Source organism: Aythya ferina (assembly GCF_964211825.1).
Source record: "Aythya ferina genome assembly, chromosome: 15".
In the NCBI taxonomy this organism is placed as follows: Eukaryota; Metazoa; Chordata; class Aves; order Anseriformes; family Anatidae; genus Aythya; species Aythya ferina.
In genome coordinates, this window is record NC_140314.1 from 2,535,851 (window position 1) to 2,557,923 (window position 22,073).

The 22,073-nt window shown below is 51.5% G+C and overlaps 2 protein-coding genes across 3 annotated transcripts in view; both read left to right on the top strand.

Annotated features, from left to right (window-relative positions):
• The window catches only part of LOC311445097 (uncharacterized protein), a 103,596-nt gene extending 97,999 nt beyond the window's left edge, over nt 1-5,597 (top strand). The window contains exon 3 of the mRNA XM_084536812.1: nt 5,401-5,597. Within this exon, the coding sequence (XP_084392938.1) occupies nt 5,401-5,562 (162 nt within the window). The 3' untranslated portion in view covers nt 5,563-5,597. The remainder of the gene's footprint in view (nt 1-5,400) is intronic.
• Nucleotides 5,598-5,604: 7 nt separating this feature from the next.
• Nucleotides 5,605-22,073, top strand: part of LOC311445096 (voltage-dependent T-type calcium channel subunit alpha-1H-like) — a 117,341-nt gene continuing 100,872 nt past the window's right edge. For both annotated transcript variants that reach the window (XM_084536809.1, XM_084536810.1), the window contains exons 1-4: nt 5,605-5,709; nt 6,937-7,070; nt 11,581-11,678; nt 16,322-16,481. In XM_084536809.1, the coding sequence (XP_084392935.1) occupies nt 5,617-5,709; nt 6,937-7,070; nt 11,581-11,678; nt 16,322-16,481 (485 nt within the window). In that variant the 5' untranslated portion in view covers nt 5,605-5,616. The remainder of the gene's footprint in view (nt 5,710-6,936; nt 7,071-11,580; nt 11,679-16,321; nt 16,482-22,073) is intronic.

Here is a 22,073-nt window from a genome sequence, read left to right on the forward strand (position 1 = left end):
ATTATGTGAAAATGGTAAGCACCATGATCCTGCCTTGCTGCTTTCCAGTGGCTGGGCGCTGGGCTCCTGCCTTTCGGGGGCAGCTTTGCTGGGAAGCTGCAGCAGGTCCCCCCGCAGGACCTGGGCTTTATCAGCACATCCTTCGTCATGAGGCACGGGATGAGAGCAAGAGACTCTGTGACACAGCAGAAATACGGCCCCAGCATTTTTACTGTGTTTATTGCAGAAATATTTTCAGAATTAGAGTGATGGATGGTGGAGATTATCCCCTCGAAGATGGTGAGGCGCTGGCAGTGCTGCGGCATGGAGCAGACCAGTGCATTAGGAGATGTCTGAGCCCTCCCCGTGCCCGCTCCTCTGTGTTTGTCTGTGCTCGTTGTTTGGGGAGAAGAAACACCCGATGCAAAGGCAACAGGATACAAACCAGAACTGCAGGCACGGCAATCCACTGTGAACCCACGCAGCTTTAAACTGGGCATTGAAAACCTTGCTTTCTAGCCAGACTAGCAGTTTCTTCTCAAGTCTTTAATTTTTACATTTAACAAGGCCTTCAAATTTTTAAAGAAAATATTAGACTTTCACCTGCAGGCCAAGAAATCCCCATATAACATTGGGCAAATGTGTAAGCATCTTGAAATCTTCCAGAAACAGGAACTATCCACATGGTTTTGCTGGCTGACGTGCACGAAGCGGAGATCCGAGCCGCATCACTGAGCTCATTTCATGTTTCTGCTTGTGCCAAGAACCAGAGGTTTATCGGGGGAATGAGCTGGGAGAGGTTGGGACTGCATTTGGGTTTTTCGATGAAGGCAGACTCATTCTTTTCTTCTGCCTGCAGCCTTCCACGCCATGGTGTGAAATAGCACAAACCATCTCCGGAGGAGCTGGAGCCGACTGTTCCAGCTGGGGCTGGGCTTCCAGTTGAATTCTATCTGTGGCTAAGTTGGCTGAGCTAAACAAGTGCAATGCTTGGGAAGGACACGGCTTATTTCTGTGCCTGCTTAAGTTCGTGCTGCTGCCATAAACGTGGTGGAATTAAGGCTCGTGTAAAGTGAGATGAGAGGGTCAGGCCCCCAGGGTGCTGAAGTTCTCCGGCTGCATTTCGTCCTTGTGATGAGCTCATGCGGGCAGGTCTCCGAAATGCGTTACAAAGAGAGGGGGGAAGAAATGTTAAATGAGAGGCCAAGTACAAACTTTTTCTCAGGTATCTCTTGCTGCATTAAGGCAACTTGTCTGTGTCCCACTATAAGATGCTGTACCACCTCAGGCTGCCTGTCGTGAGGTGCAAAGCAGCTCTGATGTCCTGTTCCACTCTGCACCAGCAGAGAGCTGTTTTAAAGACCAAAACAAAAAAAAGTTTTTCTGTGTTTACTAGCTGGATTCCTTAACTAATTGGCAATATCCTTAGGAGAGGAGCGAGTCTTGCTCTGCAGCTGCCTTTGTGCCGGGTGAGCCTGCTTGAGCCCTGCTGCAGGGCTGCGGTCAGAGGCAGGAGGTGCTGGGGCAGGACACGTGCACAGCTCCCACATGGTTTTATTTTGGTTTGCCTATTCCTCACACATGTGCTTGCATTAATGGTGATGGGTAGGTGATGTGATGCCAGAGACTGGCCCATCTCTTTGCTCTGGACTGCTTCAGTTCAGTTTTTACTGCTGGAAATATTCAAGCTGTCTTGAGTGCCTGTATGAACATCCATTTTAATTCCCACTTCTCTTTGTAAATCAGGTGTAGCTGGTAAGGATGAGCCAGTAAAGACCAGCCATACTGGCACGGCAGAGGGTCTTTATCCTCAAGCCACTGGTCTTCCCCTGGAGGGATTTTCATAAAACCCTGTGAAAACCTGCCAGAGAGCATCAGCACCAGAGGCTGTGCCAGCAGCAGGTGCTACCAACAGACTTTGAAGGCAGGATCCTCTTTCTGTATTGCCGCTTCTGAACTCAGGACTGGATTTTGGCACAAGAGACTGCTTCGACCCCGCAGCACAGAGCAGCCCCCGAGCACCACAGCCGCCTTCCTGAAGGGCTTTTAGGGGATTTGAGCTTGGCCCAGATACTTCAGGTGCCATCACCCTGGAACCTGCAGCAAAGGCAGAAGCACTGGGTGTCACCCAGGAGGCCTTTCTGTGCTGTGGGATTTCTGTTTCCATCCACCCATTTCCTCAGAGTTGGGCTCCGGGGCCTCTCAGAGGTGGGGTGGCTTCAAGGGGTGCTCTGGGAAAGTGGTCACCAAGGGCTAAAAGCACAGCTTCAGAGCCAGCAGCAAGGAACTGGGGACTGAACTGAAGTTGCCTTGAATATTTGTACGGTGGAGGGAGGATTAGTCCCGTCAGGGCAGAGCACTCAGGGTAATCCTGCCTTTGAATCAGGGAGCAGATCGCCGTCATTAATCTGATATGAAAATAAATAGGGCAGGGGCTTAAAGCTTTTATAGGAGCTGCAGGATGAGGAGGTGAGCTGGGTAGCAGGCAGGACCCTTCAGCTCAGCACCTCCAGCCCCAGCTCCTCGGGAAGAGACAGGGAGCAGAGACAGGGGAAGCATCCGGGAAGCATCTGAGCCAGGAGTGGGGGCTTCCTCCTCTCTCCTCTGCCCCGTTCTCCAACGAAAGCAGAGCTGTTCCCACAGTGCATTTCCTTCTACTTCTTCAGACTTTTCTTCAAAAGCAGAACGAATTTTCTTATGTCTCTTTTCTGTCGTGTGGCTGTGGCTGACCCTGCCTGGTAGCTCCGAAAGCCTCTAAACATCTGTGACCACGGAGTAGTGGAAGAGCCTTTCTTTTTTCCTCCAGAAAACTGAAACAGCTCTTCTGGCTTCCTGAAAGACACCGAATTCAGCTTTGGTGTTAAGATGGGCTGGTGAATGTGGCATTTCTGTCTGTATGGAATCAGGGCTCTTGTTTCAGCTCCAGTGACAGTTGTCATGCAGGTGATTATTTACACACAGCAATGAAAAGCCACAATTAGAGTATTTAGAAGAAAGAATGAAATTTTGAGGGCTGTGGTTCAGCAGAGCACCTGAACAAAGGCACTTCAGGTCCTGGGTGGCTCAGCAGGACTGGGGCTCTGCTTCGCAAGTATCTCCAGCCTCAGGTTTCAGCTGATCCTCTGAAATCAAAACTCAGGGACAGATGTTGGGTCCAAATGGCAGGCAGATTTTCTGACTGTATTCTTTTTAAAGTGTTTGTGATTTGGCATCAGGATGAGAAAGTTCTGAGCAGCAGACAGGCTGCCTGCTCTCCTGAGGTCTCCCTTCGGCACCAGCCGTGCCTCTGCCTTGCTGGGGATAGGCTTTTCCTTTTCCTTGTTGTATCTTCAAACGTCCATGCTGATCGAACGTCGCTGTCAAAGCTGGTCCCCTCCAATGACTCACTTCTGCCAAATCGGTGTTTTCTAATGGGAGACGAAATCTAATTCTTGTTTGGTTCTGCTAGAAACAAGGGCTGGGGTGGCAGAGAGCAGGACTGAGAACAGCAACAGAGCGAACAACCCTCGGTGGATGGGGGATTCAAAAGCCTCATTCGCCCTTGCAGTGGGGAGAAGTCTGGGTTATATGAGCTGCAATGCTTTCCCCAGTGCCACAGCAGTGGAGGAGTGGGGTCAAAGCCAAACAAGTGCACAGCCAACAGGCTCCCCTCCTCTAGGAGCAGACCCGATCTATCAACACTTTTTTCTGTGTTGGTTTTTTTTTTTTTTTCTTTAAAGGGAAAAAATAAAATCCCCAAGTATAATAAGTGAAATGAATGCAATTGCAGGCACCCTGGGAATAGTCCAGGAGCCGTGTTTACAGGGAGTTCCACATGAATCCCATCAAGCAATGCAAATATTGTAAGGAGGATGTGGCCAGGGGTTAGGTTTTGTTTGGGTCTGACGTGGGCTGTTTTCTCTGTGGAGCAGGATTACCACTCTGCTTCTAATTAGTTGAAAGGGAAGGAGAGCCAGACAGCCCCTAAAAATGTCAAAAATCAGGAGGAAGTCGCTGAAGGGAGGGAGAAATGAAAACGAGCCGAGGCTGGCATTTCAGCAGCACAAAAGTCCTCTGGGGTTGTGGCCAGGGGCTTCACCTCCTCCAGATCCTTCTGCGTCACCACCAGGGGAACCTGGGTTTTTATTTATTTGTTCAGTTATTTGTTCAGTTTATCCCATGCATTTTCACTGCAGACAAGTGGGTTTCCAAGCATGATGTGTCTCTGGTGCCCAGCATGGGCTCCAGGGGGCTCCTGGCTCTGAATTTTCCAATTAACCCCCTCTCTAAAACAGCAAGTGGTGCACCAGGCAGTGAAATCTTCCTCTCCCTCGTGCTCTGCTGCCTTCTGGTGCCTCTTGCTGAAGCCAGTGCAGGAGGGCATAGGTAGGTGAAGTACTCCTGGAAGCAGGGATGGACCAGAGGACATCCAGAGGCGTCTTCCAATCTAAACCATCCTGTCATGCTGTGAAAGCAGCAAGGGTAACTAAGGTAGGGTGGGTTTTTTGTTTTGTTTTGTTTGGGTTTCCAAAATAGGATTATTTTTTTTTTGTTATCAGAAACAAGACAATGTTCTTTCTCCACGAGCCTTTGTTCACATACACTTGTGTGTTTGAAAGCATAAAGGTTTATTCATACACAGATGTTTCCAGTTATTTTCCCAAGAACAGTTCTCTCATTCATTCGTAATTTGTGAAACTCCTGTTTAGTTCCCCCATTTTTTTTTTTTTTTAATTATTTTTAACAGTCATACCAGCAGCAGTAATCATAAGCTCTGGGCCTACTTTGTGCTGATGCAAATCACCACTTACTACACCAAAGCTATTAATGACAGCGCAGTTGAGCACTGGTGGGGCCTGTAAGACAATACAGCCTCTTATTTTTGGTGACTGCGGGTACATCCAGCCTTGAACCCTTTTCTTACCTTACTCAGTCTGTGCTGTGCAGCCTGTCTGCACCTGGGATTTCAGCATGTCTTCGTGGCTGCCCCTGCAGCTTATGCTGGTCGTGCTGGCTTTGTTTTCCTTACATCCTTCATAATGCAGAGCTAAGTCAGACTCTGCAGCACCTTTAGGATGGGAACGAGGAGAGCAACTCACTGGTTGGGGCAAGGAACAGGCTGTGAGCCTGTTTTCTGCTGCTGCTGGTGCCTGAATTCACTCCTCTCTCCTCGTCTTGCTTTCTGTAGCTTGGCAATGACAGAGTCAGTGCTAGCAGACATTTTGGGTGATTCAGTGGTAAAACCATTTGAGATCTGGAGATGAAATTTGCTGTGGGAGGACAGAGGGGTCTGTGCTCTCTGCTGCCCCTTGGCATGCATGAAATAGAGAAGAGGATGGGGGGGCTTCAGATGGAAAACGTGGCCTGGTGCCTCGCTGGGCTTCTCCGACTTTGCTGCTGTGTAGGAAATGAAAGGCATCCTTTGTCCCTTCATCTCAACAGGAATGCCTTTCCAAGGCCCTTTCCTCAGTTGCCAAAAACTTCAAACTTCAGCAAATCTGGGATGTTTGGAGGTGTTTTCTTTTCAGTTTGCGTGAGGAGCGAAGGGTCTTGGGCATGAAAATCGTGCGGATCCCTCACTTCCCCCTTCCCGCTGCCCCCTGAAGCACCGTGTGCTCTCCTTAACGCCCTCCCCTCACGTGGTTCGAGCACGTCAGCATGCTGGTCATCCTCCTGAACTGCGTCACCCTGGGCATGTTCCAGCCCTGCGAGGACGTGGAGTGCCAGTCGGAGCGCTGCACCATCCTGGAGGTAAGCTGAGCTCTCACTCCAGCACAGCCAGCGCCACAGGGACCCCCTTCCTGCCATTCCCACCCCAGCCAGGTCGCTGCTGGCACCTCTTGGATCACTGTGGCGTGTCCTGGGCGATGTGGCACTGGGGACTTGGCCACCTCGGTCCTTTCTTCATGAATTAAAAAGCACAGGACGGGCCCATGCCCACCAGCTTGAGTGCAGCATTGCCAAGTGCTGGGATACCTGGCCTTTGGGAGATGCATACCCATTAAATCTTTTAGACCCTCGTGCCCAGGCTGCTGTGGGGCATCTCGGTTCTCACTTCATCCCTCCCCACGTCCTGGCCGTCCCCTCGCTGCCATATGCCCGCAGGGTTGGTTTTGGAAGCGCGTCCCGGCAGCATCTGCTGCGTGGGCTGCACCTTGGCGCGGGGCTTCCCGCAGCAGCTCGGCTCGCAGGCTTGGAAGCAGCTGCTCGTGCCACCAGCCGAGGCTGGCACTGCTGACACGTGGGGCTATAACGCGCCCGGTGCATCCCAGTCCCTCGTGGACCTGCTGCTTTAATTCCTTTTCGGTGTCTGAGCAGTACAGGGAGGCCGGTGGGATCCTTCCAAGCAACACCTCCTGCCCCTTTCAGAGGTTGGTCCAGAGCTGTCCGCTGCTGCCAGGACTAGCAGAGTTTGTCATCAAACCCTCTTCCAGCCTTAGAAGAGGATCTGTTAATTGCAGAGCCAAGTAAACCTGATGAATTGAGTGAGAAGCCACTAAGCATTCATTTTGGAATAAGATAAATTTTAGGCATCCAGCTTAGGGAAAGCATCACAGGTGAAGCATATCCCCTGTGTTAGATGGGAAAAATTCCTTCTAGGAGGTGTGAGCTGCCCTGCCTGGAAACTCAGCTTCCACTGCAAGTTGCTGAGACCTCCCAAACACAACCACGAGCTGATGCTGAATCGCAGAAGCTCTGAATGCCAAGAAAAATGCCCTGCCTGTATGATGGCGATGTCCTCCCATCTTTGCCAATAGATTAACAGAAGCTGCTAATGCTTCCCAGGCAGTGAACCAACCCAGGAGCTACACTCGGGGCTTGCTATCACCCCTCAGGTATTGCAGGGCTTATTTCTGAGCTCAGCAGATTACTTTGGTCCCACTGCCCAGCCTTGCAGCCTCTGTCTCATGCTCGTGTCTCTGCTTTCCCTCTCCCTGATAAGAGAACTGACTGTAATAATCTTTTACTGGTCTCCAGGCGTTTGACGACTTCATTTTCGCTTTCTTTGCGGTGGAGATGGTCATCAAGATGGTGGCTCTGGGGATCTTCGGGCAGAAGTGTTACCTTGGAGACACGTGGAATCGCCTGGACTTCTTCATCGTGATGGCGGGGTCAGTAACACAACCTCACAAACTTGCCTTCGCCGTGAAAGCCAGAACACCCCGGAGAACCAAATCTGGAGGTTGTCCTGGCTGGTTTGCGTAATGTCTGGTGAAAGCTGCCAAGCTGCAGCCAAGGCAAAGTGTCCTGAGTCTCCTTTGGTTCAACCTCTGGCAACCACACCGGGTTATGGAGTGGGGTGTCAATGTCAGGGCAAAAGCCGTTGGGTTTCCAGCAGTGATCCTTCAGCCAGTGCCATCTGTCAAACCAAGTGCATGCTGACCTCGTCCTTGCAGTGTCCAGTACGTCCCAGTGCTCACCATTAAGGCTGCCTCTCACGAGGGGGTGGGAAAAGCACACAGAGGTTCAGCCCCCTCCTGCTCTGTGGCACCCTTAGAGTGAGGCAGAGAGGCAGAAGTTAGCCAAACAGGGAGAATCCAGCCCAAAAATCTAGTTCAGAAGGTTGAAATCCCAGTGCAAGGAGCTTTCCAGACGTTGACCAGCAGCTGCTGTGGCTGATCCTCCCAAATTACAAGCACATGCACGTCTCCTGTAAACTTCTGTTGGTTTACATTTTAATACCGACTCCCACAGCTGCTTATTTGTGTAGGACGTGTTAATAAATAGAAATAATTTATTTGCGGAATCACCCAAGGAGGATCTGGCTGCTTTTGACATCAGCTCATTCACACCCATAAGCGAGTGTACTGAAAACTTGGCAAGTCTGAAACTTTCTTCTATAAATAAATGGGTTTTAGAATCTCCAGGCTCTCTTACCTGCTTAGTGTACCCTAGGAAGGGATAGACTGCTTTAATTACAGAGCTCTGCCTTATTTCTGAATTCCTGCGTTTGCAATGACCAGCCTGGGGTTAATTAGAACATTCCCGTAATATGTTGGGGGCATTTTTACCCTTGCGTTGGTAATGTGCAATCTTTTATGGAGTTTTGTTTTGCTCCATGTGGTGTGTCTGGCGTACAACTAGGACTGGCCCTACTGCCTTGAATAAAACATGACTTCCCCGAGCAGGGCTTCCTTTGAACCAGTGCATGGCTGCAGCCTAGGAAAGAACAACGAAAGTTGTTGTTAATTACTTTTTTTCTTTCCAAAGCTGCTGCGGCAGCATTTAAGCCAGAAGTAGCAGAAGAGGGGGGCTGTGGCTAAGGCAGAGCGTGGGGTCAGAAATCTGATGTCCCCAACCAGTCCCCAGCTGTAGGATGGGCTCTCCTGCTGGGCGAGCAGAGGATCCTGCTTCATCAGACACATCATCACAGCAGAGCAGGGGAAGAAAGGAGCACGTGAAGGCAGAAGGAAAGGCAGAGCCCTCTGCTCACACCTCGGAGCGAGGTTTTGGCACGGGGATCTGCTCACACAGGACCTGGGGCGAGGGGGAAGGTGTCTGGTGAGTCAGTCTGGAAGCTTTCCAGGCCGTTTCCCCACCCTCCGTGGCTGGCATATGTTTGAGAAGAAGGAAAACTGCAGAAACACAGTGAGACCCCAACGGGAAGCCCTGCTGCCTGTCTGGTGTTACTCAGGCTGAAGAGGAGAGGTGGAACGATGCCTTCTGTGCCTGATCCCAGCCATCTCCAGCTGATTTGGGTGTATTTGGGCCATTCCTGTGACACTGTGGCCAGGGATGGAGGGCAGGGAGGAGCCATGCAATGGGCTGGGGGTCTTCTCCTCATCCACCTCCACCATTCAACCCAATTCCTGTTCCTAAAACTGGAGGCGGTTTTACCAGGGAGCTCACGGCCGGAATTACCCAGTTGCTTTTTCCAGCAAGTGGATGGATGTGATGCAGTTATTATGAGGCTTTTCTGATAAGAAGGGAAACAAGTGATACGCGGCGCTGCCTGCTTTGTTTGTCCCATTCAGTCTCCTTAAATAAGCTGATTTGGCTGACTAGCAAGTATACCAAAGAGAAAGAAGGGTAAGCAGGGAAACTACAAAATAAACACATCTTCTGCCTCTAGCAACAGATTGTGTCTGAAGTTTGTTCCAGCACTGAAAGCCCTTTCATGTTCTGCTCGCCTGAGAAATGTACCCTGGAAAATTTCAGACCGAATGCAGCTTACAACCTCTCAGTCCGTCCAGCAGCCAAGCTGAAAGCATTTCCCAGGCAGCAGAAATGTTGTCCACAAGAGCTCAAAGCAGAGAGGTTCCTTGTGCATCCTGTCCCTGGAGACGCTGCGGGCTCATGTGATACACTTCGGATGTCTTTAACTTGACAGCTGAAGGAATGGAAGCTGCTCGTGGCAGGAGACATCACAAAGGCTTGTACTTCCAGTGCCTCCAGTGTGCCTCCAGTGCCTCCTCTGTGCCACCAGCACAGAGGCTGTGGGGCATCACCTACCAAGTGCCAGCCTGCCCCAACCTCCAGTCCCCACTTACCCCAAATTTCCTGCTCCAGCAGGTTTACATTGGGGATTTCTGGGGTGTCCTTGGGTTAAATGTGTGATATGAGAGCAGGACCCCAAGCTTCTCCATGCCAAGGAAACCTTTGATTTCTTCCTGAAGGCTTCAGGTGGTTTCACTGTTTTTAACAGGTCCAGTCTGGAACCCATCGCAGTCGATGAAATGAAATTGGATTTGATGGGTGTTGTAGGCATCACTTGATTTGAAATCCTAAATGGAGTGTCATGGAAGTCCGAAAACGTAGGGTCAGAAGATCTGTTTCCTAGGCCATACCCTGGACTACTCATCTGTCTTCAGCCGCATTGAAACTCCACGTGAGGCCTCAGGAGCTGGCCCTGCAACACGCACGTGGCTGCGTGGGCTCTCTGGAGCACAAAAGCAGCTCCCACTGGAGCAGTCCATGCTCCTTTCACAGTTCAAAAACTGCATCGGTTCCAGTAAAATCCACTTTCTCAGCCACCCGATAAATTATGCGTGTGCTGTGTTGGGGCCACGCCAGCCTGCAGACCCTGGCTCCAGCACTGTTCATTGCAGGGACCCCAAACAATGGCACATCTATTGCTGCAAGGGCTGCTTGGAGCAGGCACCTGGTGCTGGCTCCAGCCCCTCGGTGCAGGTGTGAACGGGCGTTTCCGATGGCTTTCCTGCTGGGTGGTCTTTTGTGCAGCTCCGTGCTGCTTCCCACAGCTCAGCTCTGGCTGCTGAATGAGCAGACCTCAGATTTAAAACCTGTTCTCGTGCCGTGCTGAGTTTTAAAGCTGTTTGCCATGTTGGGCTCAGGACAAGCTTTAAGTTCAGTTTGATTTATAAAGCCATGCTAGCCACTTCAGAAAAAAGTACCTCCGGGAGGTTATCACTAAATCAATTCAAAATAGGCAGGGTCTCTGAAAGACAAGGCAAGGCTCAAGGGGCAAAGTCACCTGGGTGCCATAGCAGGGATATGGTGGGGTTACACCAAGAAGCTCAGGCCAAGACAACAGAGAAACAAACGTCAGAGAACCTGGAAACTCCCAGGTAAACTTTGCAGAGCCTGGCAAGGCACCAAATACAAAGTTCAGAGGCACCCAGAACGTGGGCACCCAAGCAGTGGTGTGCCTGAGCAAGGCTGGCCATAAACCAGCCTCCCCCCTGCTTCACTGTTGCCTGAAATCCAGCCAATTTGGCTGGTTTTGTTTCATGGCACATAATAATGTTGGTCCATCCTGGCTGGAGGATGCTTATTCTGAAAATCTCCCCACTGAAGCTGCTGCAGCTCGCAGTGAGAGCAGTTCTGCTCCTATTTGCCTTCCTCCTTCCATATCTGTTTGTTTATTTATATAAGGAAAAGCTCTTACTCCATGGCATCCAACAGCTTACTCGCAGGGTTGCTTTTGATGCTGTTATGTTATTTGAACAGGCGTGGTGAGAGATCTGTGACATATTTACAAGTGCTTCCCTGTAGTCAAGCTCATAAATTGTAATTACAGCCATGCTAACTAGCCATAACCCCATTAAAAAAACAACACTACACACATTTGCCACTCATTGCTATAAAAGAGCAAGAAAACTGACTAAACTTAACGTCCTTCCCAGCCTGGGAGAGAAATGTTTATGTGAAACGGAGACGGAGCATGAAAAAGAAAATGTTCCCTATTCTTAATAATAAAATGGAAACCACACTACTTTAATGTCATTTGTCGGCTTGGTTATTCACACTTGTGTCACAGGAGGATAGATAAGCTGGCGTGAAGATGTGCCGGGGTGCTAGCAGGGGGTGTAAGAGCAGAAGCATCTCATTGCCTTGGAGCTGTGCAGCGTCCCCCTGGGAAGGCTGCGGATGCACAATAAGCTAACGGGAGGGTGAGATGTATGCCTGCGCGACCTCAGCAGCTATTGGGGCCCCCCAATTTCTGTGGCCCACACTTTGCATCTCCCTGGTGTGCCCGGAGCACACCCGCCAGCCATCCCTGCACCGATGCTGCTTGTGGGGGGATTTGCAGTCTTCCAGAGGCTGAAATAGCCCTGCTAGCCCATATCACTCAGTGTGAGCTGCTCCCCAACCCCAGGCAGCCCCGGCACCCAGGCACAGAGCCCTCCACACCCTGATGCCTCTCCTCTTTCCCCACAGCATGATGGAGTATTCCCTGGACGGACACAACGTGAGCCTGTCGGCGATCCGCACCGTCCGCGTGCTCCGGCCGCTCCGAGCCATTAACAGGGTCCCAAGTAAGTAACGCCTCCATCCGTGCCATGCTATCAGCTTTGGGGTCAGCCCCAGGAAAAAAGGGGGGACAAACCCCCCCCCCCCCACTGGCTCTAAGCACCCTAAGCCCTGCCACAGCCCCTTCTCCTGCTGCCAGGAGCAAGTTCGTGGATTTTCATTTTTTGACGGGCAGTCAGAGATTTTTTATTATTCCTAGTAAAGGGCAGGTGAATAGAGTGTACACCTGGGGGGCAAATTTCCGTGGCTGTTTTCCAACATTTTTGTCAACTCTCAGGCAAGTAACTCTTAGCTCCGAGGGCCGAGGAAATAACAAAGTTCCCATAAAGAAAGGGGAGAGATTGGTTCTAAGGAAGATCTTCTTGCCCTGGATAAGTTAGTTTTTTCCTCTCAGCTATTTAAGGTCTTTCAGTCTCTTTGTGTTCAGGATTAGAAGCACAGCAGTCTCTGTTGTTGGTAAAATACCGCAGAGGGTTTGCTGTCATGTAGAACAAAATTGGGTTCATCCACAATAGGAAGTTCAAGTGGCCCCTAAATCCATTTTCAAGTGGCTTCAGCTGCTTGTCTTCTAAATCCAATTTGAAAGACGAACCAACAAGTTGAAATAATTTCCTGCCAGTACCAGCCGTCTGCTGAGCGACCTTTGCAAGGTACTAATTTCATAGCTCTTTCATCACTTTTTAACCAAAATCCACTCAATACAAAATGCAGCAGCGTTGTGTAGAAATCGTATAGTTTCCTCACCCAAAAAAATAGTCCATTTTTGGTGTTTTGAAGAGCGTGTTCAAATGACACAGCCCCACCAGTCCTCGCTGAACATCCTGCCGAGATTAATTGCCCGTTATGTCGGCACGTCCAGAGACACCAAAACAAACTCCCCCAGATCGGTTTCGGTTCCAGTACTTGAGATGAACATGCAAGGGAACAGATGGGTGTTTACGCATGGGAATCTTTGAAGTTTCTCTCTGAGCTCAAATTCTCTGGGATTTTTCTTTTTAAAAAAAAAAAAAAAAATTTAATCTGTAAATTCAGCAGTGATGTCATTAGGAGTTAAAAAAGTAATGAGAAGCTAAAAAGGACCTCGAAACCCTCCAGAGCTTTGGTTTCCCAAAGAGGTTTTGTTCACAGGGCTTCGGAGCAGCCCAGCAGCACAACACAAAACTCGGCTGGACTGCGAGCAGAAGCCATTTTTGACGCTTAGATTGTTTTCTTTTTGTCAGAAGATAGGCGATGATAGGAAATCTTCATTTTTTTTTACTAATATGTGAGATTAAATCCGGAGAGCTAAACCCATTTTTGGAATTTCCAGGGCTTGGTGAGGCTAGGCTGGTCCTGCAGCGTTACCGGTGTCCTGAACAAGCGCCAGGCTGGGATTAGTATTCTTGGAAATATCTCGGTTCCTGGAGGGCAGATAATCACAGACTTTACTTGTTTATGAGACGCCAACTCCATCCGCTTTTCACTTCGGTACTTGCACTGTTTCAGACCGATGCCTGACATAATCCAGGGTCTGCAGAGAATGGATAGCGATAACCCTCTATTTTTTGTATTTTTGGAGTTCCCAGCGATAAGTTACATCTCTGGTCTTTCATCCGTGGGGATGCGGCAGCTTAGCAGGGGATTACCTGGGACATCCCCCGCGTCCCAGCCCACAGCACAGCCTCAGCTCCTGCTCAGCACCATCCCCACATCCCCAGTGCCGGGATAATGCTGACTGGAGCAGGGTTTTCAGCTCGGTGGCAGCCACAGGGCGACATCGAGCAGATATGAATTAGGGCTGGGTCAGCAGAGACGAGCCTGGCATCCAGTCACAAACACGGGAAAGCAGAGACCCACGAGAAATCCATGAGAAATTGCCCAGCGATTTATCCCCGTGATGCCTGGGCACTTTCCTGGGTTCCAGCCAGTGCTGTTAGTGTTGCGCTTCCAGGCATAATAAATTCACCCGCAAGATTATTTCGTTTTTATTTTATTTGTTAAGAAAAGAAAGGAGAACCCCGGCCAACAAAAACATCATCTCTATTAGAAATTATTCCTTGGAAATGACTGGAAAAAATATAATTTCTGCAATTTATACATTTATCTGGGGCTGTAGCTTGGGGTTTTTTTTAGTAGCGGTCAGTGTTTTTTCAAGCCCATTTCAGTGTTTTGTTTTTATTTTCCTACTCGGTGGTTTAAACCGGGCATCACATGAAATGGGAACAAAAAGAAATCCTGATCCTCGTTTCAGCCCAACCGGTGCTCACAAACTTTTCCCATGGCACACTTGACATTCTGCTGAGAGCCTCGAGCACCCTGAGCGGATAGCGAACAGATGGATTCAATCCCTAGGATGGTGCCACTAAACAACCCGAAATACCACAAGTAGCTGAGCGGAAAAAAGTTGTCTGGCACAGGAAGATGAATTTTAACCATTTTTGGGAAAAAGTGGGTGAGGATATTGGCGAGGGGGAAAAAAAAGGAAAAAAGGAAGAAAAAGAAAAGTCCATCATCCTCTTTCCAGTGGGAATTGAGTCCTTTCTGCTTGCCCAAAGATAGATTTGCAGGGAAGCCTGAAGGGCAGTGCTGTTTGATGTGCTTTTTGCAGGGGTTTATGCCTCCGGCACCGCTGTTGCCTCGTCCCCACGGCCAGCACCGGCATTGCGGTCACAAGGATGGCAGGGATGTGAGCTGGGTCCCTTCCCTGCAGGGTGCCAGCAGCGCTGGGTTGGAGCTGGCAGGGCTGGCACGGGGCTGGCAGCCGGGACCGCGGCTCCTCGGCAGAGGCATCCGCTGCCGGCGCCAGCAGCGGGGAGCCGCGCCGGAGCCAAGGCGCAGCTGGGCACGGAGACCTTGAAAGGCTCTTGCCCCGGGATGCAGAGGTCATTAGTCACACCTAATTATTTATTAGCGCAGACTTCTTGGCAGAGGCGCTTTAAAGACTCGTGCCGTGCTGACGAGGTAACGCCGGCCCCAGCCCCGCTTGGCTGCTCCGCGTTTCCGCTGGCAGAGCCACGCAAGGAGGGGGGCGGCGCGGCGTGGGGCCACGGCTGCTGCCAGCGCTGCTGCCCACGGCATCGGAGGCACTGGGAAAGGAGTCACCATGTTCCTGGAGCCACTGTTCCTTCCAGAACCTGTTTCTGGGGCTGGCTGGGGGCAAAAGCAACCTGGAAATTAGTGGGGGGCAAGAGAGACCGCAGCGGTGGGAATGATGCTCTCCCTTGAGCTGCAGCGGTTAGTGGAGAGCAGCATCCTGCTAGGGGGAGCTGAGGGGAACAGCCCCGCACAGGCAGGGAGAGAAGTTTGCCGAACAGCTCCTGAGCAGGACAAAATGCCTGTGAAGGCAGCAGGGTCACCGGCCTTACCCAGCAGGTGCATTGATTGCTATCGTGCCATAAACTTGAGCCCTGCTCCCTGCAGAGCACCACGCTCCCAAGGCTCGGTTTTTCATTTTATCCCTTCTGTAATTTAGCATTTGCCTTTATCAGTTGCTCTTTTCATTATTTCTCCTCTCATCAATTACCAGCTGTCAGAATGATGGCCAGTCGGTGTCTCAGAGATTCATGTAACCTCTGCTGAACGCCTGAGTAGCGCGTCGTTGTTCCCTTTTTATTCCTGTTTTCTCCTTGAAGGTGTCCTGACGTGCTCTGCCTGGTCCCTGCCTCCCTGCCCACTCCTCAGGGAGCACCAGGAGTGTGCTGGATGGGGGCACAAAGTTTAAGGGGGGCCCTGCAAGCTTTACTCAGTGCTCTGTCTTCTTATTTAGGAGCCCTGGGAGTCCTTGCACAGAAGTCAGCGTGTCCCTGGCAGCAAAGGTTGGGGCAGCCCCTGCTTTGCCTGCAGGTTCACAGGGAGCCTTGCAGTGGTCCGGGACCGTCCAGGCAGGTCCCAACAGCTCTGGGCAGGAGAAGGGGGCAGAGCTGTGAGCACTTTGAAGGGGAAGGAACATTTGCATCCCGCTTCTTGCATCAAAAAAAGTCCAAATTTGCCCTGTCCCCACTGCTCGGAGCGTGAGCTGCTCTCAGCTGCCGGTGGTGGAAGCGGAATCGCCCGTGGAGAGTAACGGCGGTTATCATCCTACACGAGGCTCCGCATTGTTTAGGGGAACAATCTGTGTGATTCATGGGAGGCGTTCAATATGTTTATAAATATATATTTTGACAATTCCTCAAGAGGCTGACGGTTTGCGGGGGCGTTGCTGCGCGAGCGGCTGCCTTGCAGCTCTGCCCGTGCCTGTGTGCTGCGGAGCGCCGTGTCGCTGAGAACATCTGAAAATCCCACCCCTAGGCCCTCCCTTTGGAGTTGTGTTACATTGGCCATTTGTCCCCTTGCTCTGTACTCTTTACCTTCTTTCTCAGCCTTAAGATTTAGGGGGAAATATAAAATTCAAAGCTAGACACCGTAATGGCTATGCCATCAGCGTGTGGAGGCTCAGGAGCCGTGGCTGTGCCTCTGGCCTCGCTCTGCCAGCACGTGGTAACCTCTCAAAAGGGACAGGAGCCTGCTCTTTTGAAAGAAAAGTTCACAAGGATCTGATCTATACATCCCAGATCCTCTGCCTGAGATGCCCTGGCTGCAGGACGGAGCCTGGCAGCACATGGGAATTTGGGGCACTCGTGCGCACCCCAGCGAAGGGCTCCTCTAACCTGTCTTCTCCTTCTCCCCGCAGGTATGCGAATACTGGTCACCCTGCTGTTAGATACTCTGCCTATGTTAGGCAACGTCCTCCTCTTGTGCTTCTTTGTCTTCTTCATCTTTGGGATCGTCGGTGTGCAGCTCTGGGCAGGGCTGCTGAGGAACAGGTGTTTCCTAGACAGGAATTTGGCAACGTAAGTACGCAGAAGTCCCCTCCTCATCCTTTCTCCCTCTGCCCTGGTGGAAGAGCCCTGGTGGTGTGGGTTTTGTCACTCAGGGGGTGCTCGGAGCTATCCCTCGTCACCTCTAGCTCCGTTTCCCCAGCCAGTGGGCGCTGCAGCGCTCATACACCGTGGTCCTGCCCCCAGTTCTCGAGGTTTTGGGACTCTAAGCCCAGGTGCTTTTTGTTGGCAGGTTCCTGAGGGTTTACAGTGGCTTTCTCGTGTTTTTCCCAAAGGACAAGGACATTAGTGGTTAGGTTTATCTCTGACCAAGGAAGCTGAGATCCCTGACTCTGGGAATTTGAGGATCTGGAACAAACTAAAGCTCTGAAAATTGCCACTTCCCGAAGTTGTGTTGGTCTGGGAGGTCACCTGGTGCATTATACCTGCTGGAACGGGGTTAATTCAGTGCTCTGCCCACTGGAACAGACAGAGGTGCGGCTGAAACACCCCAATATGTCCCTGTAGGAGCAGTAAAAAGTGAGATATGAAAGTTATTAGGGATGTTTGTACACTGCTCTGTCAGAGCAGGCATCAGGAATTCTTCCAAGCTTGGCAAGTGCATGGACCAACACCCCTGCCAGGTGCTGAGTGTGCTAATAGGCCTTACTTGCCCCAATGACCCTCACGTGGGACCCCATCCCCACCCTTGCCATGGCCCAGGAGCTCTATTTAAGTCAGCCCAGAGGCCTTGGATCTAGTTTGAGCAGTGCTGTAGGTGGGCATGGTTTTTTTTTATCCCTGGCCCCTTTGTCTCCTGCCTGGGCTCCCTGGGTGGGTTCTGGACCTGGTTCAGCACTCACCAGGGTTTGGGCTGGCACTGGATGACCCTTGGCTCCTGGTGTGCCCCTTCAGCAGTGCCTTGTATGGCCACAACTTAAAACCCATCATCATAAAAACCCTCAGCACAACCAACATCAAAGCCAAGTGCAGCTTGCCAGCGTCCCTGCGAGCTCCTGCAGGCGAGGAGGTGGGCCTGAGAAAATCCTCCTAGAAGGTCTCCTGTCAGAGGCTGCTGAAGATGTCAGCGGTTCAGAGGTGAGGAAGTGCCGGAGACCAGCTAATCAGGGCAGCTCTAGTTCTGTAGGAGAAGAGAGAACCTGTAATTATGTCTGTTTGTAATCATCTGCTGCCTAGTGCTTGCATTGTGTCTAGAAAATGAGCAGATATTATCCCCCAGCTCTACCCCGGGTCCTGTTCCTGCCTCTCCCTGATTAGTCTGGTGGCTTTCAGCTCTCCAAGCCTCTTTCTCTGCTGCAGACTATCCCTGATGACACTTACTCATCCCATCAGCGATGCTGAAAGGCAGAAAATCAATGAGCCTGCCATCTGCGTGTGCCTCCACTCCCACATCTCCATGCTCCAAGCTGGCGAGCTCTCTCCTGCATCCGTGGCAGGGATCTGCTGGTCACTGGGACCCTCTGTCACCTGCAGAAACCCAGGGGCTGTCATCGTAAAGCTGGGCTGGGATGCTCGTATTGCTTTATCAGGGGGCTGGCCCCGTGTGGGCAGAGCCTTGGAGCTGTCCTTAGATGAGAGGGACATGCCTGAGCTCTTTTAAAAGCTGACCAGGCTTTTAAAATGCTGTGTGATTTCCTGCAAAATGGAGCTTTTAAATTAACCACGGAGTGATTGTTTGCTAAGTACAGATATTAAGCGGCCGGGGAGGAAATCGGGCTGTTATGTAATGGCCATTATCAGCATCAAAGGCATCGCGGGATCTTATCAGGGTCTCAGCCCTGTCCTGCAGTGAAGTCGGGCTCCCTGTGCTAAGCCCTGGGAGCTGTTTGAGGAATTGGGGGGGTTGTGGGGTGTTCTCCTTGCTGCAGCTTTATGCTGGCTCCTGGGGCCTTCAGGGGTATCAGAGAAGCTCGGAATGTGCTCTGATGCTGTCAGCCAGGCTGAAGGTGCTGCCTGGGTCTGTGTTTTGTGGGGTCAGCTTTAGACTTGAGAAACCCAGCAGGAAATCCCCATTCCAGGCATCGAGGTAGGGCTCACTGGTTCACCTCTGCAGCAGCCTCTAACACCCCAACAGCAAGTTTTGTGGGGGAAAAGGCATGGACTGGCTGGGCTGTGGCACAGCAGGGAAAGCTGTTGTGCAAACAGCCCCAAATTTACAGCACTGGCCCCAAAACAGCAATTTCCTCCTGCCCAGCAGTGAGATGCTGTCTGCTCACAAGACAGCATGGAGCTGCAGGCGAGGTCGTGGCTGGGGCTGGGCTGCAGAGGATCCATCGCTTGCTCCATCCCTGCACCGAGCTGCTGCGCTTGGCATCGCTGCTGGAGAGCCCTGACCCACTGTCCCCTTCCAGGGAGAGCTGCCAGAGAATGAACACTACAAAAAAACCTTCACGCAGGGGCTGTAGGATTAAAGTAAAGCTCTGGTTTTGGATAGAAGTAAACAGAAGAGAGCTCTGCGGGGAAGGAGGAATGAGACTCTGGCCATTTAGTTTCATCTGCCAAGTCCTGCTAAATCCCAGTGCTGTTGTCCTGAGCCCAAAATAATGTCCACCAGTGCTTCAGCAGGCTGTGAGGAGATGGAGGGTGGGGTAGGGCTGGGGGCTGAGCAGATGGTGGTCCTGGTCCAGTTTTTCTTATAGTCCCAAGAAGGGGAAGACCTGGCTTTTAGGCAGGGCTCACTGTGGTGGTGATTCAAACCCTCCCAGATGAGACCAGCACGGTTTTAAAGCAAGGGTGAGCATCTGAACATGGTGCAGGTGCCAGGCAAGGAAGGGTCACAGCACCAAAGCTTTTGGGGAGTGCAGCAGATGTGAGCTCAGAGACCAGTGCTTCAAATGCAGTTTTTAGTGCTTCTCTGCCCACTTGCTGCCAGCAGCTTTCTGGGCCGCGTGGCTTTACAGCAGGCATCAGATGCAGGAGGGACTTTGATTTTGCCATAATTCTTCTTCCTGTGAAAACCCTTTTAAATCCCTTTTGAAAGACAACTGCTTCAAGTAAAGAAATTATTTTTAAACATGGTACCTTCAAATTGAAATCCGGGGACTTCTTTGAGGTGTGCTGGAAATATCTGCCTCCCCCCCTTTGAGAATTGCACTGTTCTGACGCAGTGTCCTGCTGGAAGGGGGTGGTTTTGTTAAGGGTTCTTTCAGCAGTGACTTTGAAGGAATTGTAGAGAGTTTCTGTGCTGTTGCACTCCGGTGAGTTGAAGGCTAATAAAGTGGAGTGGGGCACTGCTGTGTCCCATGGGGGGCTCTGGTGGCTTGGAGACATCTTTAGCCCCCTGGTGACCTTGGTGGCCAGGCTGTTTCCCTTGTTATTGCACAGCAGTGGGGAATGGCAGCGCCAGGATGGCCTCTGCTGCTTTATGAGCAAGTGCAGGAGGTCCTCAACAGTAGGAACTGGAAAGGGAATTAATTTCATGTGGGCTTTTTTGGGTTGCTCTGGCCTGAGAGGGGAGGGCTCAGCACACTTGTGTGTGAAGGGTGAGCGTAAGACCTGTGGTGTGTTTCCCCAGTACAGCCCCTCTGGCTGCCTGCTGCCAGCACAAGCTGCTGCCGTGGTAAATAAGGAATGGGGTCACCCCCAGCGCGGCTGGGCTGCTGCTGCTGGGGCTGGGGTGTTAGGCAGAGGAGTGTTTTCCTCCCCATGGAGCCTTTCAGGGAACTCAGTGGTTTGGAAGCAGGAGAGGGGAGAGAGCTGTGAAGCGCTTTGTATTTGTCTAATGCTGCAGGACAGTTATAATGTGAGCACTTCAGTCTTAATTAACTCTACCTGCTTGGCATTGTACTGCCTTTGGCTCCTTGGCTTTTACAGAGCTACTTGAAGGCGCATTTGGCCAAGGCAGACAGCTCTGAGTTTGAAAGGTACTTCTGAGTGTTGCCTAATTGCTCCTCCTGGCATCACTCTGTGCTGCAACGTTGGGCTGTCAGCAGGGTTTCTTCCAGAGAACAGCCTCCTCTCTGAGGGAACCGATCCTGCTTGGTGCTGAGTCTCTGCCTTTTCCCTTTCCCCCTCTGTTCCTTGGGAAGCTGAAGCAGGATTGCGCTCAGACCGTGCGCTGTGCTCCAGCCCTTGTGGGTGCTGTCCTGCATGGGAGGGCTGAGCCTGGGGGCAGATGGGGCAGGGAATTATTGTTCAGCCTCTCTTGGCATGGGAGAGAGCAGATTTTCCTGCTCCTTGCCCAGAAACTGAAAGAGAGGAACACATAGGAAAGCTGCTGCGAGCCCAGAGAAAGATGTGCGCTGGGCAGCTGGCCGAGAGAGGGGTGTTAATCCTTTCTAATGTGATAACAAGATCCATTCTGGGGCTTAGTTTCTCGTGACTTTTCCCTGGAGCACAAGGGTCTCACGATTAGTGGATTCGTTACCATTAATGAGTTATTTGGACTGTGCCTGTCAGTAAGGAACAGGGAAGTCTGACCTCTTGCGCACATGGAGGTAGGTGGTCTTGGCAGGGCACATCCATTTATTTTGTGGATATTGAGGATTTTCTCTTTCTGCAACACTTGGCTTCTCATTCCTGCCATTCCTTCCTTCCTTCCCCTCTTCGGTTCTGCCAACACAGCCTTCAAACAGAGGAACCAGAAAGAGGTTTTAAATCTGCAGTGCTTGCTGCCCAGTGGTGTGTCCCGTCCCTGCTGCCCTGGCCAGACAAGTGCTTGTGGCATCCCATGCACATGGAAGGGAGACTTGAAAAGGGCTGGGCAGGAACTGGACCCAGTGCAGTTGATTTTGACTTGTCAAGGGCAGGACTCTTGGTTTGTGAATGATTGGGGGGGGGCAAGTTGCAGAAATGAGCGAGGCAGAGAGAAGGTAGGATAAAACCTCAGTTAGCAGCAGAACCAAATCGAGCTTCATCCATGCTTTGCAACGCAAAGCACGCAAGCTGTGCTTTTATTTTTCTGGCTTTATTTTCTTCCCACAGCCACCAAAGTGTGTCGTTTCCCCCAGAGGGTCCATGCCCAGATCTCTCTGCAGCTCTTCAGATCACAGCCCAAGGCAGCATGTCTGCAGGCAGTTTTTTCTCTTTCAGCCCAAGGCTTCCTAAACTGTGACTCACAGGCAACAGCCTCTGAAATCTGCCGGTGGCTCATCACGAGCCTTTCAAGTTGCAGTGTGTAGTGAAGAGAGGCATTGCACGGAGGGGACTGGTCCTGCAGATCCTCAGCCTGGCTGCGTGCCCCCCTCCAACCAAGCTGGGTACGTGGGCTCCCACAGAACTGGCTGGCACGTGGCTTTCCAGCTCACTGTGTCCCCATCCAGCCTTCCCAGCTGGGGAGGGCACATCAGGCGATGGGAGATCACCTCTGGGGGCTGAAACCTCGATGATTAATGTGGGTTGATGCGTATCGGTCCCACAGCTGGGAGGACAGGCAGCTGTGGCTCTGTGTGCTGTGTTATTGTGCTGCGGTGGGAGAGGCAGCATGCAGGGGGCTCGGGTGTGAGCTCGGAGCAGAGCATCACGCTGACGCACCAGCCCTTCTGTCTGAGCGCTTCTTCCATGGGCAGCATTCTTGGCACAGGCTGCGAGTCTGCATCCGAACGCAAAAACTGCTCCCGGGAAAGGAGCTTGTGCAGCCATAGCCGCTAATTACCCAATCATCCC